At 36.3% G+C, this 14,575-nt stretch overlaps 1 protein-coding gene across 1 annotated transcript in view; it reads right to left on the bottom strand.

Moving 5' to 3' along the window:
• The window catches only part of LOC145766925 (uncharacterized), a 38,717-nt gene extending 24,142 nt beyond the window's left edge, over positions 1-14,575 (bottom strand). The window contains exons 1-14 of the mRNA XM_082578633.1: positions 14,402-14,575; positions 14,098-14,242; positions 12,290-12,415; positions 11,539-11,633; positions 9,890-10,013; positions 9,269-9,381; positions 5,523-5,648; positions 4,837-4,972; positions 4,424-4,529; positions 3,703-3,828; positions 3,320-3,446; positions 1,623-1,677; positions 1,070-1,164; positions 533-682 (exon numbers count right to left, since the gene is read on the bottom strand). Of these exons, the coding sequence (XP_082434759.1) occupies positions 533-682; positions 1,070-1,164; positions 1,623-1,677; positions 3,320-3,446; positions 3,703-3,828; positions 4,424-4,529; positions 4,837-4,972; positions 5,523-5,648; positions 9,269-9,381; positions 9,890-10,013; positions 11,539-11,633; positions 12,290-12,415; positions 14,098-14,242; positions 14,402-14,518 (1,641 nt within the window). The 5' untranslated portion in view covers positions 14,519-14,575. The remainder of the gene's footprint in view (positions 1-532; positions 683-1,069; positions 1,165-1,622; positions 1,678-3,319; positions 3,447-3,702; positions 3,829-4,423; positions 4,530-4,836; positions 4,973-5,522; positions 5,649-9,268; positions 9,382-9,889; positions 10,014-11,538; positions 11,634-12,289; positions 12,416-14,097; positions 14,243-14,401) is intronic.

The raw sequence follows: 14,575 nt of genomic DNA on the forward strand, positions 1-14,575 counted from the left end.
GAAAAGATATAGGCTACAACTATTTAGAATGTTCATTGACTTGAATTGAGCACAATACATAACAAAGTCAGCGGTGGAATAGCAAAGTTGTGATGAAAATCGAAAGGTTGTTGGAAAAGTTGAAAAATCATTAGCAGGTTGCGTGTAGCTCAACAGCAACGTCAGTCCTTTACAAAAGGTTTGGTTACTTTTTTCCTTAACAGTTGTAGGCTAGTACAGCTGTTATTTCCGCAGCACGTGGCGGGCCGGATGAAATCAGTTCGCGGGCCGGTTGCAGCCCGCGGGCCGTAGTTTGATGACCCCTGGTTTAACTGAATGCCTTGTAACATGCAAATAAACACCATAGTGAGAGAGCACTGGTACAGCACTCGCAAGGGCGCCGGTTCGACACCCCATGCGGCTGTGTCTTTAGCAGAACACTTAAGGGCATGCTTGAAGGTAGACACAAAGATTGGCTTCCTTGCCTTCCCGTCCACTTAATCTAAATCTTCAACCACCAGGTGTAAGTCTGGATACAACAAAAAAAACTCACTAATAATGTGCCAGTGGAAAGCGGCCGGTGGGTGGCGCTGTCGCGGACTGAACGTCGCACGTCATTGCTCCAGCTGTTTCTCTGAAGGCTCTTGCGCGACCTTTGGCGATCACTTTCGCGAGCTATATCTTCGGCATTTTGAAAAACCATCTGAAGAAGTAACAAGATCGTAATATCGTTTCAATGTGCAAACTACATTTATAAATAAACCAAAGTTCAACAAAAACAGTAAAAACCAAAACTACTGTAGTTTGAAAAGATTTACAAAATTCAACATTCAGGGCTCAGACATTCTTGTTGATTGTTGAAGAAGGTGATGAGGAATCGAAAGCTGTGAAGGGAAAAGGTTTATAGGGTGACCGAGAGACGAAACCGACTGAACAGATGATGATGACGATGATTTTTGTTTATGAAATTTACTGCAGTAATGCTGAACTTCGTGATGAAAAAAAATTGCGTCATAGTAGTCATTAAATTTCAGGTGCATCATGCATGACGCGCTGGTGATGCTTCACGAAACCCTTCTTCAAGTTTTACCTCGTCATAAAAAGAGCTGCCATAGTCATCGATAGTCTGAAGAGCGAATGCCAATGGAGACGAGAGGGGGCGAGAGACCAAATACCGACGAAACGCTGAAATTTACAGAAAGTTTGACACATTGATTTTGTTAGTAATGCTGCTGAGAAAGGACTATCATGGTATGGAAGCAAAAACATAAGATTGATTTTTACGGCAAAGAAACTAAGTAGTTTTAACGGCAAGCAACACAGAAAATCCGAGTTTTTAGAAGAAAAATTAGCATTAGGTTATTTGAAAACCTGATGTAGAATACTCAAAACAACAACTTGACGAACAGACAGACTTGAGAAAACGTAATGCATTGCAAAAACAACAAAATGCTTAACAAACTCTCTTTCTCTCTTAACAAACAAAAGTTAAAAATAAAAGCATTGAAAAGACAATGAAAAAATTTGGCATATCATTTAGTTTGATTTTAGAATAGACCGTTTTAAAGGAATTAATCCAGCACAATGGTTAAAAATAATCTCAGCATTAAATAGAGTTGAAAGAAACAACAGGAGTGGGTTACCTCTTTGTATTGTTATTACAGCGTTGAGGTACCTTTCCTCATGCATCTGATTAGTCTTGAAGAAAAAAAGAAAAGTAAAACAAAACAAAATAATAAGCTGCAAACAGCAAAGCAAGCCATGCATAAACAATAGAGACACATAAAAAATAAAACATAACGACTAAGGCAAGCAAACTAATTTAAGATTTTTTTTGCTATAGTTCATAAAATCTCAACAAGGTACACTTCGGACTGATAGGAGAAGAGGTTTTAAAGGTATGAAGTGAAAAAAGTTATAATTACATGTTGGTTTTAAATTTTTTTACACGTTTTTTTTTTGATAGTTTATTAAAATTGCAGCAGATATTCATTTGATTGTTGCACTTACGTTCCAGCTATGACTTAATTAACCACTCACTTATTGTCATTTATAGAGAGAGATGATCTCATATTGCCTACAACAGCATGATTGGATATATTTAAAGGTCTATGCGGTGACGAGCTTTGGACACATGGCAACCTAAATACACAGGCCATGCCAACGTGTAAGCTTTAAATTTGACTAAAGGCCTGACAGCAATCAGAATCGCTGGTACAAGCAATTAGTCTGAGTAGCAGTTGATAAATGTACTTTGTGTGTTTTATTTTAGGCTACCTCGTCCTGTTGTTACCGCACAAATAATAGAATAGACTTTGACACCTGTGATCTTGTTCAACAGGCAGTTAGTATTTAAAATCGACTACCATTTGGGTGAACCATGCTGGAAAGTGGTCACTGTGGTGCACAATTCAAACTTTCATCTGCATGTTACACGGTCACTCACAGACAGTCGATAATGTTTGCTTGTTAAAAGGCAACGAAAAATCAGAAAAGATAAATGTTTTTGAAACATAAGAAAGCAGGATTTTTATCAAACTGTGCATTCGGCTACTGTATTATTATTATTGATTAAATCAACAAGAACAAACATCACATTTACGTTACTGCAGTTAGTGACGATAGGCGGATATGAAACTACTTTTAACTAAACACAGTTTATGTGCGGATTGTTTGACGCACCGAGTACGTCAGCAAGGTTTGAGATCCGACTACGATGATGTAACCGATTACTATGGCGTAGAATAACGTCATATTAATCGGTACTGAAGCTTTGTTGGATTACGTGGCGCAAAATTCAGCAATAAACTAGGTTTGGATAAAACACTTTTTGCGTACTATCCTCAAAAAGTTAAGCCGTTATAGTGCTTGGTTATTGAATCACTTTCAGGGCAAACAAGCACACCGTACATTACTGAGCAAAATTTAGTTGCATATTTTTACGTAATTGCCGGAAAGCCAGTTAAAATACATCGAGAATTGTCTTTAGGTGTAAAATGACCTATCAATAATATTTCTTTTTTACATTAGGAAACTAACACTTAAAAAATGAATAGAGCGCTAATTTTATTAGTGAAAATCTACGTTAAAGTTATCCATTGCCGTTTAAAATAAACCAGTATTGTTGGAATAAATCCCGACATATTTTTAATACAAAATGTATAACGTTAGACTCAGAGTTATAAATGCAAAGTAAAGCGAACACCCAGCTCTGTGCAAATATTCCAAATCTCAGCTTTCACATCTGTTCTACGTCACACCGTCACACGACGCAAAAACGATGTCAAAGTGACGAAATTTGGGAGCAGGATAAGACTTTGAAAAATTTGATGCAACTCACTTTTGTCGAATCCGAGAGGACAGAGAATTTCTTCGTGGATGCAAGAGGAGAGTGGATTTGTGGAGGTTCATCCCTAGGAGGAACCGGAGGAGGCATCATCTGATGCCACATGGGAATGGATGAGGCACTGAAACACATAATCATCATTCGATGGAAATTTCGGTTCTGGAAAAAACTTTAAAACATCATTAAAATGACCGAATGAATGAAACGCATTGCTCCCAATCATGTGACTCTGGTTCGATACTCTGGTAAAACTGAAACATGAGCAAGATGTCAAGAAAAGGTCTGGCGAAGTCCATGATGATACAGGCGAAACCCATTTTCGTTTTGATTACCTGTTAAATTAAAGCCACATAGCTAAGTTTTTATCATTAAACTACCTGGCTTGCGAGCTTGGAGGGTAGAACAGCATTTCTGCCTTTAATTCTTGCTTCATCTCTTCTCCAAGTTGTGATAGAATTTCTTTCTCCTTTGCAATATCCCTCTTGCTTATTTTGGTTGAGGTTCTAGAAAAAAAAATCAAAGAATAAAAAAAATGATAACGAACTATCGGGCTACTTTTGGACCGCGGTTTAATAAAATGTACGCATTTGGAGAAGCAAGCTCACAGTTCGTATTAAATGTTTTTAGTGCCTAAGAAACTCCGTCATTTTTTGTGTATTCAACACAATTTAATATTATTTCTTGTTCATTTGAACTGCTTGCAAATTTTGGCTAGACGCAACTCTTCGTAAGCTTTTAAAGGACGTCATCAACAATAAAGTTTAAGAACAACTGTCTCAAACAATACATCGGGTGATGAAAATGCAGGTGAATCTGCACTCTGACAAGACGAAGGATAGAAGCGGCACAGTGATCGTATATCAGCTTCCACAGGATTTTGGAAAAAGAAGTATCTTATGATGTGCAGTGCCGCCGTTGATGCGAGGCGGTTTAGAGTGCACACATTGAAATAAAATAATAAAACTATAATAAATAATGAAATATAAAAATAATAAACTGTTTAAAACAAAAAATAAATTCAGAACCACTGACGATGAGCCTGGATAACAACGTTCGTTGACTAAATGAAAAAAGAGGTTGTACGAATGTCGTACTTACATTATTCTGCTATTTATTCTGGTACCTTCTTCCTCTTCATCGCAGTGATCGAGAAGACTGGCTGAGAAGCGTTTCGGTTTGGAAGGAGTTTTTTGCTTGCTCAGGTCTGCCAGATTGAAACAAAGTTAATAAAAAAAAATAACGCCAACGTAAACCCAATGTCTTGTCATAACCAATTGATGAATATAAATATTTTATGAAAAACAAAACAAACGGTTTGACTTGATGCTGCAAAAGTGCACATACGCTAATAACTTTAAAAATCATTTCAATTCAAATCTTAGTACTTTAACTGCAAATTCAACTATGCAACACCACAGCCAGCAAAAGTCACCGTTTTCACATCGCTCAACGTCTAGCGACTTATACGCGGTGTAAAAAGGGCAACTTTATTTTGACTAGGAGGAAATGACCTAAAAATGTATCCTCAGCATTCAAAAGCATCGTCGCTATCTCTGAATCTTTGGCGAGCTCACGAGGCGTGAACCCGTTGATGTTGCGGGCGTGTGGATTGGCGTAGTGAGAAAGCAGCAAGCGAACCATCTTTGTCTACAAAAAAGATAAATGAAAAATACGATAATTCGCCATCTGTATTCCATGTAAACTGCCGACATCAAAGTGACGTAGAGTTTCGTTTTTTTCTTAAGTATATAAATGAAGATTATCGTCGAAATGATCTCATTACATCAGCAACAAGATATCAAGCTCGAACAAACACAGTATGATTCATGGAGCCGGCAGACAACAGGTTGGCAAGCACGACAGTGGAAATTGAATTGCTACTAAAATAAGAAGCAGCTGACTACATAATAAATATGATATTTTGTCTGTCTGTCGTTGGACTAAGAAAATTTCAAGAGATTTGTGACGTCACCATAAGTGATTTTGCGTAAGTTTGAAACAAAAACAGGGAATGGATTTTTGATTGCGTGTTTTTTAATCTTTAAAAAATTTGACACAAGTTGAAACCGAAGTTGCAAATATTTTATCGAGATATAGGATTGAACTTAACATATGACTATTAAAGTATCCAATGACCAACATGAAACAAACGAATTCTGTGATTACAGGATGACTTCAGACACCGCGTCCCGCTCACCTGTCCAAATTTAGCAGCACAATGCAAAGGAGTCCACAACTGAAGGTCGGCAGAATTAACATTGGCGCTGTTCTCCATCAGCATCCGAGCGGCAGATATATAACCGTTCGTGACTGCTATATGGAGCTGTTGATGAAAACGCATTTTCGGTAAATTTCCAGACGGCAAATCAGTCGTAGTAACGTCTGCAGACGTTGAATCAATGTGAAAAACGACTGATTTGCTCGCTGGGTTAGTTAGACTAATGAACGTAACGGTAATGTGACTTTTATGTTGTTTTACCACTCAAGACTACGTAAATCGATCATGTATTTACTCTTAGCTTTTTTCGTATACCACGGACAATTTCACAAGATTTTTAAACAGAAAATGTATAATTTGGTTGACATTATTCTGAGTTGTAAAATTCAGATATCACGATATGAAAAAAAAACGTTTGTTGAATAAAGCTCACAACATACATAGATGGGGTGAAAAGGAAATAAAGCGAGTTACATATCTAACCTTTTTTGCACAAGTTTAATAATATTTGACGCTGGTTCAATGCAAGAGCTACAGACGCTTAATAATTGATCAAATTTGTTTGCACTGGTGACAGAAAGAGATAGGGGGTGTGTGTGAAAAGCTTTGCGGAGTCTCGGGACAATAGCATTTTTTTTTTCGTGAATTAATTATTAATCGGCCGGAAAAATGCCGTGCACATTTTCACATGAGCAGTTTTAATGAAAAGAAATATCACATGAATTACACAGCTACTGGACTAGTTTTGCTTTTACGAGTGCGAAATTCACCTATTGAAACCACAGTTTTATATCTTGTGCATTGGAGCTTGAAATTATTTTATTAGCTCATTCGGTGACACGTAATCAGACATCAAAATAACCGGATAAAACGGAAACTTCTAATTGAAGAATTTTCCATCATAAACAGTAGGGTGCGGCTGATGCCCCGACATAAAGCAAAACACCCTAACTTTTTTTTATAGGTGACACTGGGTACAAAAACAATATTTATGAAGTTTAAGATCAATCTATTAATGTTTAGGGGGTCCAGATTTGAATTGAAAATTAAGAAATTTAGTGCTTAATCGCCATAATCGGGTAGTTTTACAGTGCTACATAGTCCTTCATTTATCATGGCAAATTCTGTGTTTAAGGTCATCTAGGCTCCACAGTTGCAATGTTTGACACAGTATTACTATGTTCCATACTATTTTTTAACAAGTGGGATTTTGCAAGCAGACAACCAAACACTATTTTGAGAAGTAATGTAACCTATTGCAAAATATACTTGATGTAATTGCTGGAAAATGCTAGTATTTAGCAGTAGAACATAGTCTGTGTATTAACCAGTACAACACACAACTTTTATTAAATGTGAGTGACTGAAATCTTCCTGGTCACTACTTGTCAGCTTTACCTTGTGAATCGCTAAAAGTGAAAACATGCCTCCGTGATGTCATAATACCTTCAAAATGACTTACCACTATTTAGCTCAGTCAAATACCTCCAGTTTCAGTCTCGTAAGTGCAGATCATTTCTAAGGCATTATTCCCAGGTTCAGAATAAGGGTAAATATAAGGAGTCGTTACAGACCACTTCTCCTATATCAAGACAAGGCTCCTAACCATTTTAATTGTGACAACTTAAGAATGGTGAATTACCTTAGACATTTAGTATGCTATGTGGTGAAACACCCATAGAATCGTATTGATCAATTACAAATTAGAATCAATACGTGTAGTTTGTATTCAGTTGGTAGGCTATTTAATTGAAAAATAGTTTGCTAGGCTATGTCGTCTCATGCACAACATGACCCTCGGTATGTTCTACTCACTACGGTTCCCACAAAAGCAGATCAAGATATAAAACGTAGCAAGTTACCAACATACAAGCAAGTGATTTTCAAATTAATTCAAACAAGGTTATCAGGAAGGCAGATAATTAGTAATTACAGTACAGTTGAGCAAGTTTTTACATTTTACTTGTGAGCTAACATTTCTTCAGTAGCAAAGCAAAAAATGTCAGAAAAAATAATTTCTTTTTACAAGCAAGAATTTCAAATGAAGATCAAGAGAGACAAAGGCAAACCACTAAAAATATACAGGAATTTCAGAAAAAGCTTAGCGAAACCTTTCTTTTCTGGCCACGCAATGTCATGGTAAAAAATAGCAATGAAGAAGACATGCTATTCCTTATCAGTATATAAGCAACCAGGAAACAAGTATGGCTGGAAATAATAGTGTTAGAAGCAAAAGTTAAAAAGATCAGTACCAGGCGATAACAGCAAGATAGACGAGTAGCAAAGGAGGAGGCCCGAGTGAATGATATAAATAATGCTATTGATTTGGAAGCTGAGGATGATGGACAACGAGCGTCATCGAGCCATGCACATCTTCAATGTGGACAACGAGCCATGCACATCTTCAATGATTTGTGAGATAGAGGAAAAACGTTCTCATGAAAGAAGATCAAATACAGGAACAGCCATCTTCATTCCTCATGACATAATGAAATTTTCAGGATTAGTCTCTGCAGCAATCAGAAACAGCATTACACCAACTGCCTTATCTGTTACTCTCCATTCTGTGGTTCAAGCCTGTTCTGGAGATGCTTCAAAGCTGAATCTTCACCTATCTCAGTCACACAGATCGTCAGATACAGAGTTGAAACAGCACAACATATTTCAGAAAAAATTCTCTCCATGTGGTCACCACCTGCTGTTGGTGCTTTACATTGGGATGGAAAACTTCTGGAGACTTTAACAAGCAAGATGAAAGGATCCGAGTTTTGATATCTGGCATCGGTGGCATTAAATTGTTGGGTGTTCCAATAATCCCAACCCATTCAACAGAAACAGCTGGAGCACTTGTGTCCAAAGTTACTATGCAGTTGCTTAAAGATTGGCATTGCAAAGATTTTGTTACATCTCTTGTTTTTGACACAACAAGCTGTAATACAGGGCATAAAACTGGTGCTTGTATACAACTTCAAGAAGACATAGGTCGCCCTTACTTTAGGCTGCGTGTAGGCACCATGTGGGTGAAGCAATTCTTTTTAAGGTGAAAACCTGTGGTGAAATGATATGTAATTACCGTATGTATCATAGAGTAGCCTACTAAAACAAAAATGTTAGAATGTCACTTCGTAATATCTAAATTTTATCTATTATGGCTAAAGCCTACACAGCGCTGTGGTAAATGGCATTAAAAGTATAAAACACTGATTTTCTAGTGTCAGTTATGGTTTGTTCTGAACAGGGTATTCCTTCAAAGAATTTGCAATCCGAAGACACCATTTTTGAAATTTGTTTGTTTGCCCTAATTCTGCAAAAATTTCAGAAATTCCGTTGCAAAAAGTATGCAAAATTACCCCTAAATTGACACACTGGTTCTAAGTGAAACCTAAGTTGCTGTTCACAGCATAAAAACTATAACTTGCAATGATTTACAAAAATTAGCTGGTATCACATGAACATATAAAAATCACTCAAATTTTTTTAAGCTTAAATCACTCAGTTTAATGTCAAAATTGAAATTTGTGAAGATCGATAATCCTATAAAAGTTGGATTGCAATCTGGACCCCCTAGACCTTATTCAATTTTGCTGAAACTTCATATTTAAGCTTTGTACACCAAGCCTCACTTCCAAAAAAAAGTTAGGGTTGCTACGATCAAGTTTTAAATTTTACGGGGCGTCAGCCGCACCCTAATAAACAGTGAAAGCAGTCTTTGCCAAAAAACCTACCAGAGAAACACCGGCCGTGCTCAACATGTCAACAGAGCTACCATCTTCCAAAAGTTGCCGGATGTCTTGCAGCATCTTCTTCTGGGTCTTATTTCTCAATGGTTGAAGTTGGTCTGAGAATAAACGCTTTACAACAAGGAGATTTACTGCATAACTAATTTGGTTAAATCACATCAATGGTTGGTTTGGTTTTGAATCTTTATCCTCGGACTGACAAAGCTTTGATAGGTATTCTGGTAGTTTCGAATTCTTGTAGAGGCTCTTGACGCAGGGCCGGTTACCTAGATTGGCAGAGTGAATTTTTCCGTTGTTGCCGGGGAAATATTCCATGCAGAGCAGCTGCTGAATGGAGAGCAGACCTGAAATGCGTTGCTCAAGCGCACACCCCGAGAGTTGAACCAGCGCCGCGTGATCTTAAGCCAGGCGCGTAACCACTGAGCTAACGGGGCGGATATTGTCGCGTGTATGCTCATATGTTTGGTAGCTGAAAATTTAAAAGTAGTAAACGGGAAGGCAAGGAAGCCAAACTTTGTGTCCACTGTCAAACAGGTGTCTCCCCCAAGACACAGTCACGTAATACTTTGCACATAACTGTAAGAAAAATGGACATAAATTTCTTACTTTCGTCAATTTTTAACTTTTGCTGCATATGTTTTTTCATCATCGCTTTCAAATGGCTGTTTTCAGGGGCAAGATCTACGGCGAAGTTGCCGTCTATGTCCAATACATCCGTACTTGCGTTGTTCTACAAAGATTTTTAAATCTGAAGGTTGTTTTTGTATCAACTCAATCTCCGCTGACTTTTACTGGAATATGAGGTTTTGCCTCGTGATAAAGTACAACTATGGTCGCAGAAACACATTTATTCAACCACAGTACCATCCGCGAAGCAGTTTTTTTATGTACATAAAATAAAACGCATTACGAAAGCGAATTTTGGCTAATTTCATACATCAGCAAATTTTAAATGAACAATACTGGGCCAAAATCGCAAAAACTAAACTCAAGCTTTGCAAAGATATTGAGGGGCAAACTTTTGTATCTAATTGAATGATGAGATCAATCCAGAAAAAACCTTTCGATTTTACCACTGAAGGTAAAAACAAGATAAAGAAAAAAGTAAAGTTTTGCGTTTAGGTCCCAGTAATGATATTACGGCGAATTTTGTTTCACGAATCAAATTTCTGATGTTTTACAAGTACAATCACAGTTGATTTATTTTATTCATATTTCGTAGACAAGTTATGATACCAAAAACTAGCAGAAATCAAACAGGATTTATTAAAGCAAAGTGTAGTTGGAAATTATGCATTAGACTAGTCTAGTCAATAACTTTTCGCATCTCATTTACAAAGTACATATCAATTGTCAATACAAGGCGTATTCACACGAACCGGAGATCCCAATAACATCTGTATTGACCCAGTCAAGGTTAGAAAGGTGACGTTGCATGACAGCCTCCCTGTTTAATCAGTAACTATTCAATGTCGTTGTAATATACGTGTACAGTACAGTTCCTGATATAGGGTAATTTAATTGAACACTCTTTACGCTTGTTTAATGAAACTCTACAAGATACATTTGAAAAATTCGAACCAGACTTCAAAACTTGGATTTTTCACGCAAGAACCCTAGAGTTGGTGTTTTTACATCGCTTCAAGACGTTGCAACGATATAAAAAAGACAACATCTGTTGACTGAAAATATCAAACGGGTTTTAGAGTTAGACATTGGAAAAAATCGTTGGAACAATTCGTTAATTTGAATTGAAGGGACAGAAGCCAAAATGCATAAAATAAACTCGTAAACATAAACTAAACAAGTAGCAAACGTTAGTTTAGCAAACGTTTCGTGAACTAAAAAGTTTTCATCCTTATTGCTAGTTCAATATTGAGCACTTATACACCTTTTCTAGTAAAACTACAGCGTACAGCGTGTTACACTGTAAAGTTTCAACTGTTCTCCGCAGGCAGGACAAAGTTATAAACAAAACAAGAAAACACCTCTTCAACATTAATCCTTTGCCAAAGGAAGAACTTTCAAGAAAGCTTTTCATAAAATAAACAACGTTTAGAGAAAATTGATAGGACGATACGTCCAAAACGGCATGTTTTCAAAATGCAAGCAATTAAGATATGCAAGCTAATAATGCAAAGTCTTATCGTTCATCAAGGCGAGATTTGAAGGATTAATCAGGATAAGATGAAATTAAATGCTTTGAAACAAGATTTTTCTTAGCTGTTTGTCTTTTAGTTACACAATGAACTCACAGACAGAAGAAATTGGGCACACTTTAATGAATCCCACAAGCAGCAAATATGGATGGGGGTGCAACCGTAATCATCTCGTACGTTTATGGACGCCCCTGAAAATAAAAAATTAAAATAACGCGTTTCTATCGGTTGTTTTAATATATTTGTTCAATCCTCATAGAAGTTACTTGTTAACTTCATGCCAATGGAATATGTTTCTATGATGCTGTTTACATGAAAACACACATAACCATTGGGATTTAAACGTACTGTCTAGCGTAGTTGCCAAAATGAGCTATGCAAATATTTGAGTTTGCTGGTTCAAGGTGTTTAAATTGGCACCACAGAACCTTTTGTTTTATCTCGTTTTTTCGCCACTGAAAAAAAAGAAGAAAACTTGCGCGACGCATAACCTACGTCATTTTTAAGTTTATAGGAAAAGTTGGCAAATAAGCGTCAATCCTGAGGTGCAAAAGTGTTGCGTAAGCGTTAGCTTTTAAAAACAACAAAAGATAGAATTTTTTATTCCATATATAAATATTCAAGAAACAGGATATTATGGAGGACACACAAGGGCATGGCAGTTAACGTTGAAAAGCACTTATTTACGTATAATACAAGACTTTTAACTCTTCAGTCATTGCATAATGAAGACATCTTGAGCCATTAAATCCCCGCAGTTCGATTTAAAAGTACCGGTAGTATGTAAAGAAACTACATATAAAACGAAATGACCAATGCACGGTAGAAAGACATAAATATTCCAAACCTCTCTTTATCAATGCTTGCGCCATTATGTAGTCGTCATATAAACAAGCTTGGTGCAGGAGGGACATACCCTCGCCTTGGACATCGTTGAAATTGACTGGCACGCCATTAGAGAGCAGATCCAACACTGTCAAGGAAAAGTTTTTCAATGTTGCGTGAAACTGGCATGCTTAAAGTTGTACTAGTAAAACACAGTTCAGTAGAAGAAACAAGGGATTACAAAGGTTACATGCTAAATATAAAGCAATGGTGCAAGTCACCTTTTACCGAAAAGATTCTGTTGTTTTCATGGATTCAGCATTACCTAATGTTGTTTTCATGCATTCTTGATCGAAAAAATTCACTTTGTTTTTAATGTTGCCAGAAAATCTGTTATTTTTGCATGATTCATATTGATTCAATGCCTACAGACGTTGAATCCAGGTAAAAATTTCCCAGACTGGATAAAGTGAAGAAAATAGATTGATTTAAAAAAAAGGCAGTGAGAACCACTCTGCTTGCTGAAACAGAAGAGAGGCACTTATATCAAGTGCTAAATACTTCAATTTGTACAGTTTGATCAGTTCATGTTGTTATAGAAATTCTTTCTGTTCAGTAGAGAAAAACAAAGCTTTACCAGCTTTAAGATCAGACTTGCATTATGAACAACTAAACTTGAATATTTTTCTGTTTTATCAAAATGCTCCGAACCGCAAGGAGTCCACAAAGGAAAAAACTGGTCTTTGAAAAAATGACTTTTTTTACAAAATGGACATAATCTTTGATACCAGGTGTGTACAAAACAATGACATTTCAAAGTATTACAGCAACTATTTTATACAACATGTGGAAATATGAAAGTGACGTTTATGTTTCAATAAATGTACAAAACACACTTTCAAAAATAGCAGAGGTTTCCCAGAAACCTACACAAACTCACTAATGAGCAATCGAGCATTGAAGGATGAAACAGTTTATCAGCCTTCATACAAAAAGAAAAAATTCAAATATTGTGACATTTTTCCAACTGTTGTATGAATTATGAACTAATCTTTCAAAATCAATTTGTTGTATTATCATGACGCCGACCTTTGGACTCCCTTAACCACTTGCCTAATTAAAATAACACTCAAGTCTGTTACCTGTCTGATCATCTATGCACCTATTGATTTTAGTATATGATACTCTACAGGTGTATAGATTATAGAATGTGTTGTTCCAAACCACCTACATTTAAAGTCAACATTTGAATCTGGCTATAAATATTGATGTTCTGGCATACATCAAAAACTATCCTTGCTTTATGATAGCTAAGCATTACCTGTGCATTTTTAACGTATGCCAGTCAATCTTCTTTCAGAAATAGGCCTAGTCAACTTAGTGGTATAATTTGTCCTGTGTTGAAAGTCTTACTAGCAATGCTTGAATTGCTGATTTTGATTCTGGGCAAGATTCTTGAGAAATTACGAGAATGAGTTTCCCTCCTATAACATGAGCAAATGAGCAATGATCAATAAACTCATGTGTTGACATTCTCTCTTTTGAGTTTGCAGTGTTTAAATTTTATGCTACTACTGTATTGACAAATTGTTAAATGAAAAATTTCAATAATTCAACATATTCTCTAGTTCCTAAAAAGTTTTGGTACAAGTGCAGATTTGCAAACGCACTTATTTTGAACAAAAAAGTTCAATGTGGTATAAAAACACAAGTGTTTTTAAAAATTACAAAACATAAACTTGCTAAGAGACATAGTTTCTTAGCAAGTTTAACTCTTCAATTCTAATTGTGAATAAGAAATGTTTGTAAAAACATATGTTTCAGTCCAACCTTCAAACTTGTTTCCGTCTTTAATAGCATCTTGCACTAAACTTGATGGTGAAAAAATAACATTTCTAGTTGCATCAGGGTGCCTAGGGGTCCGGGATATGGTTAGGTTAAAGCCACTCTGTAATCTTTCTTGATAGTTTTTCACCTATACAACAATTAAACAAATGGATATTAAAGTATGCCAAATGCATCATGAGTAAAAGTGCTATTTGGGCAAAGAATAAAATACACTACAATCGCACTGATTTATAAATAGTTTAATGCAAAGTTCAGCTGAACAATTTCCATATCAACTGTGACAAACTTGTTGCAGGCGCAAGACTTTTGCTTTGTCTTTTCTGGACTTGTCGAAAAAGTTCTTCAGTAAAAGATCTTCCTTTACTTGATACACCTCTTCCTTTGCACTGGAGAGTTCTTGCATAATGACTCCACTTTAAAAGAGCATAAGTACAAAATTTAGAAAAAAAAGTTAATTGCC

This window comes from Aplidium turbinatum, chromosome 3 (genome assembly GCF_918807975.1).
Source record: "Aplidium turbinatum chromosome 3, kaAplTurb1.1, whole genome shotgun sequence".
Lineage (NCBI taxonomy): Eukaryota > Metazoa > Chordata > Ascidiacea > Aplousobranchia > Polyclinidae > Aplidium > Aplidium turbinatum.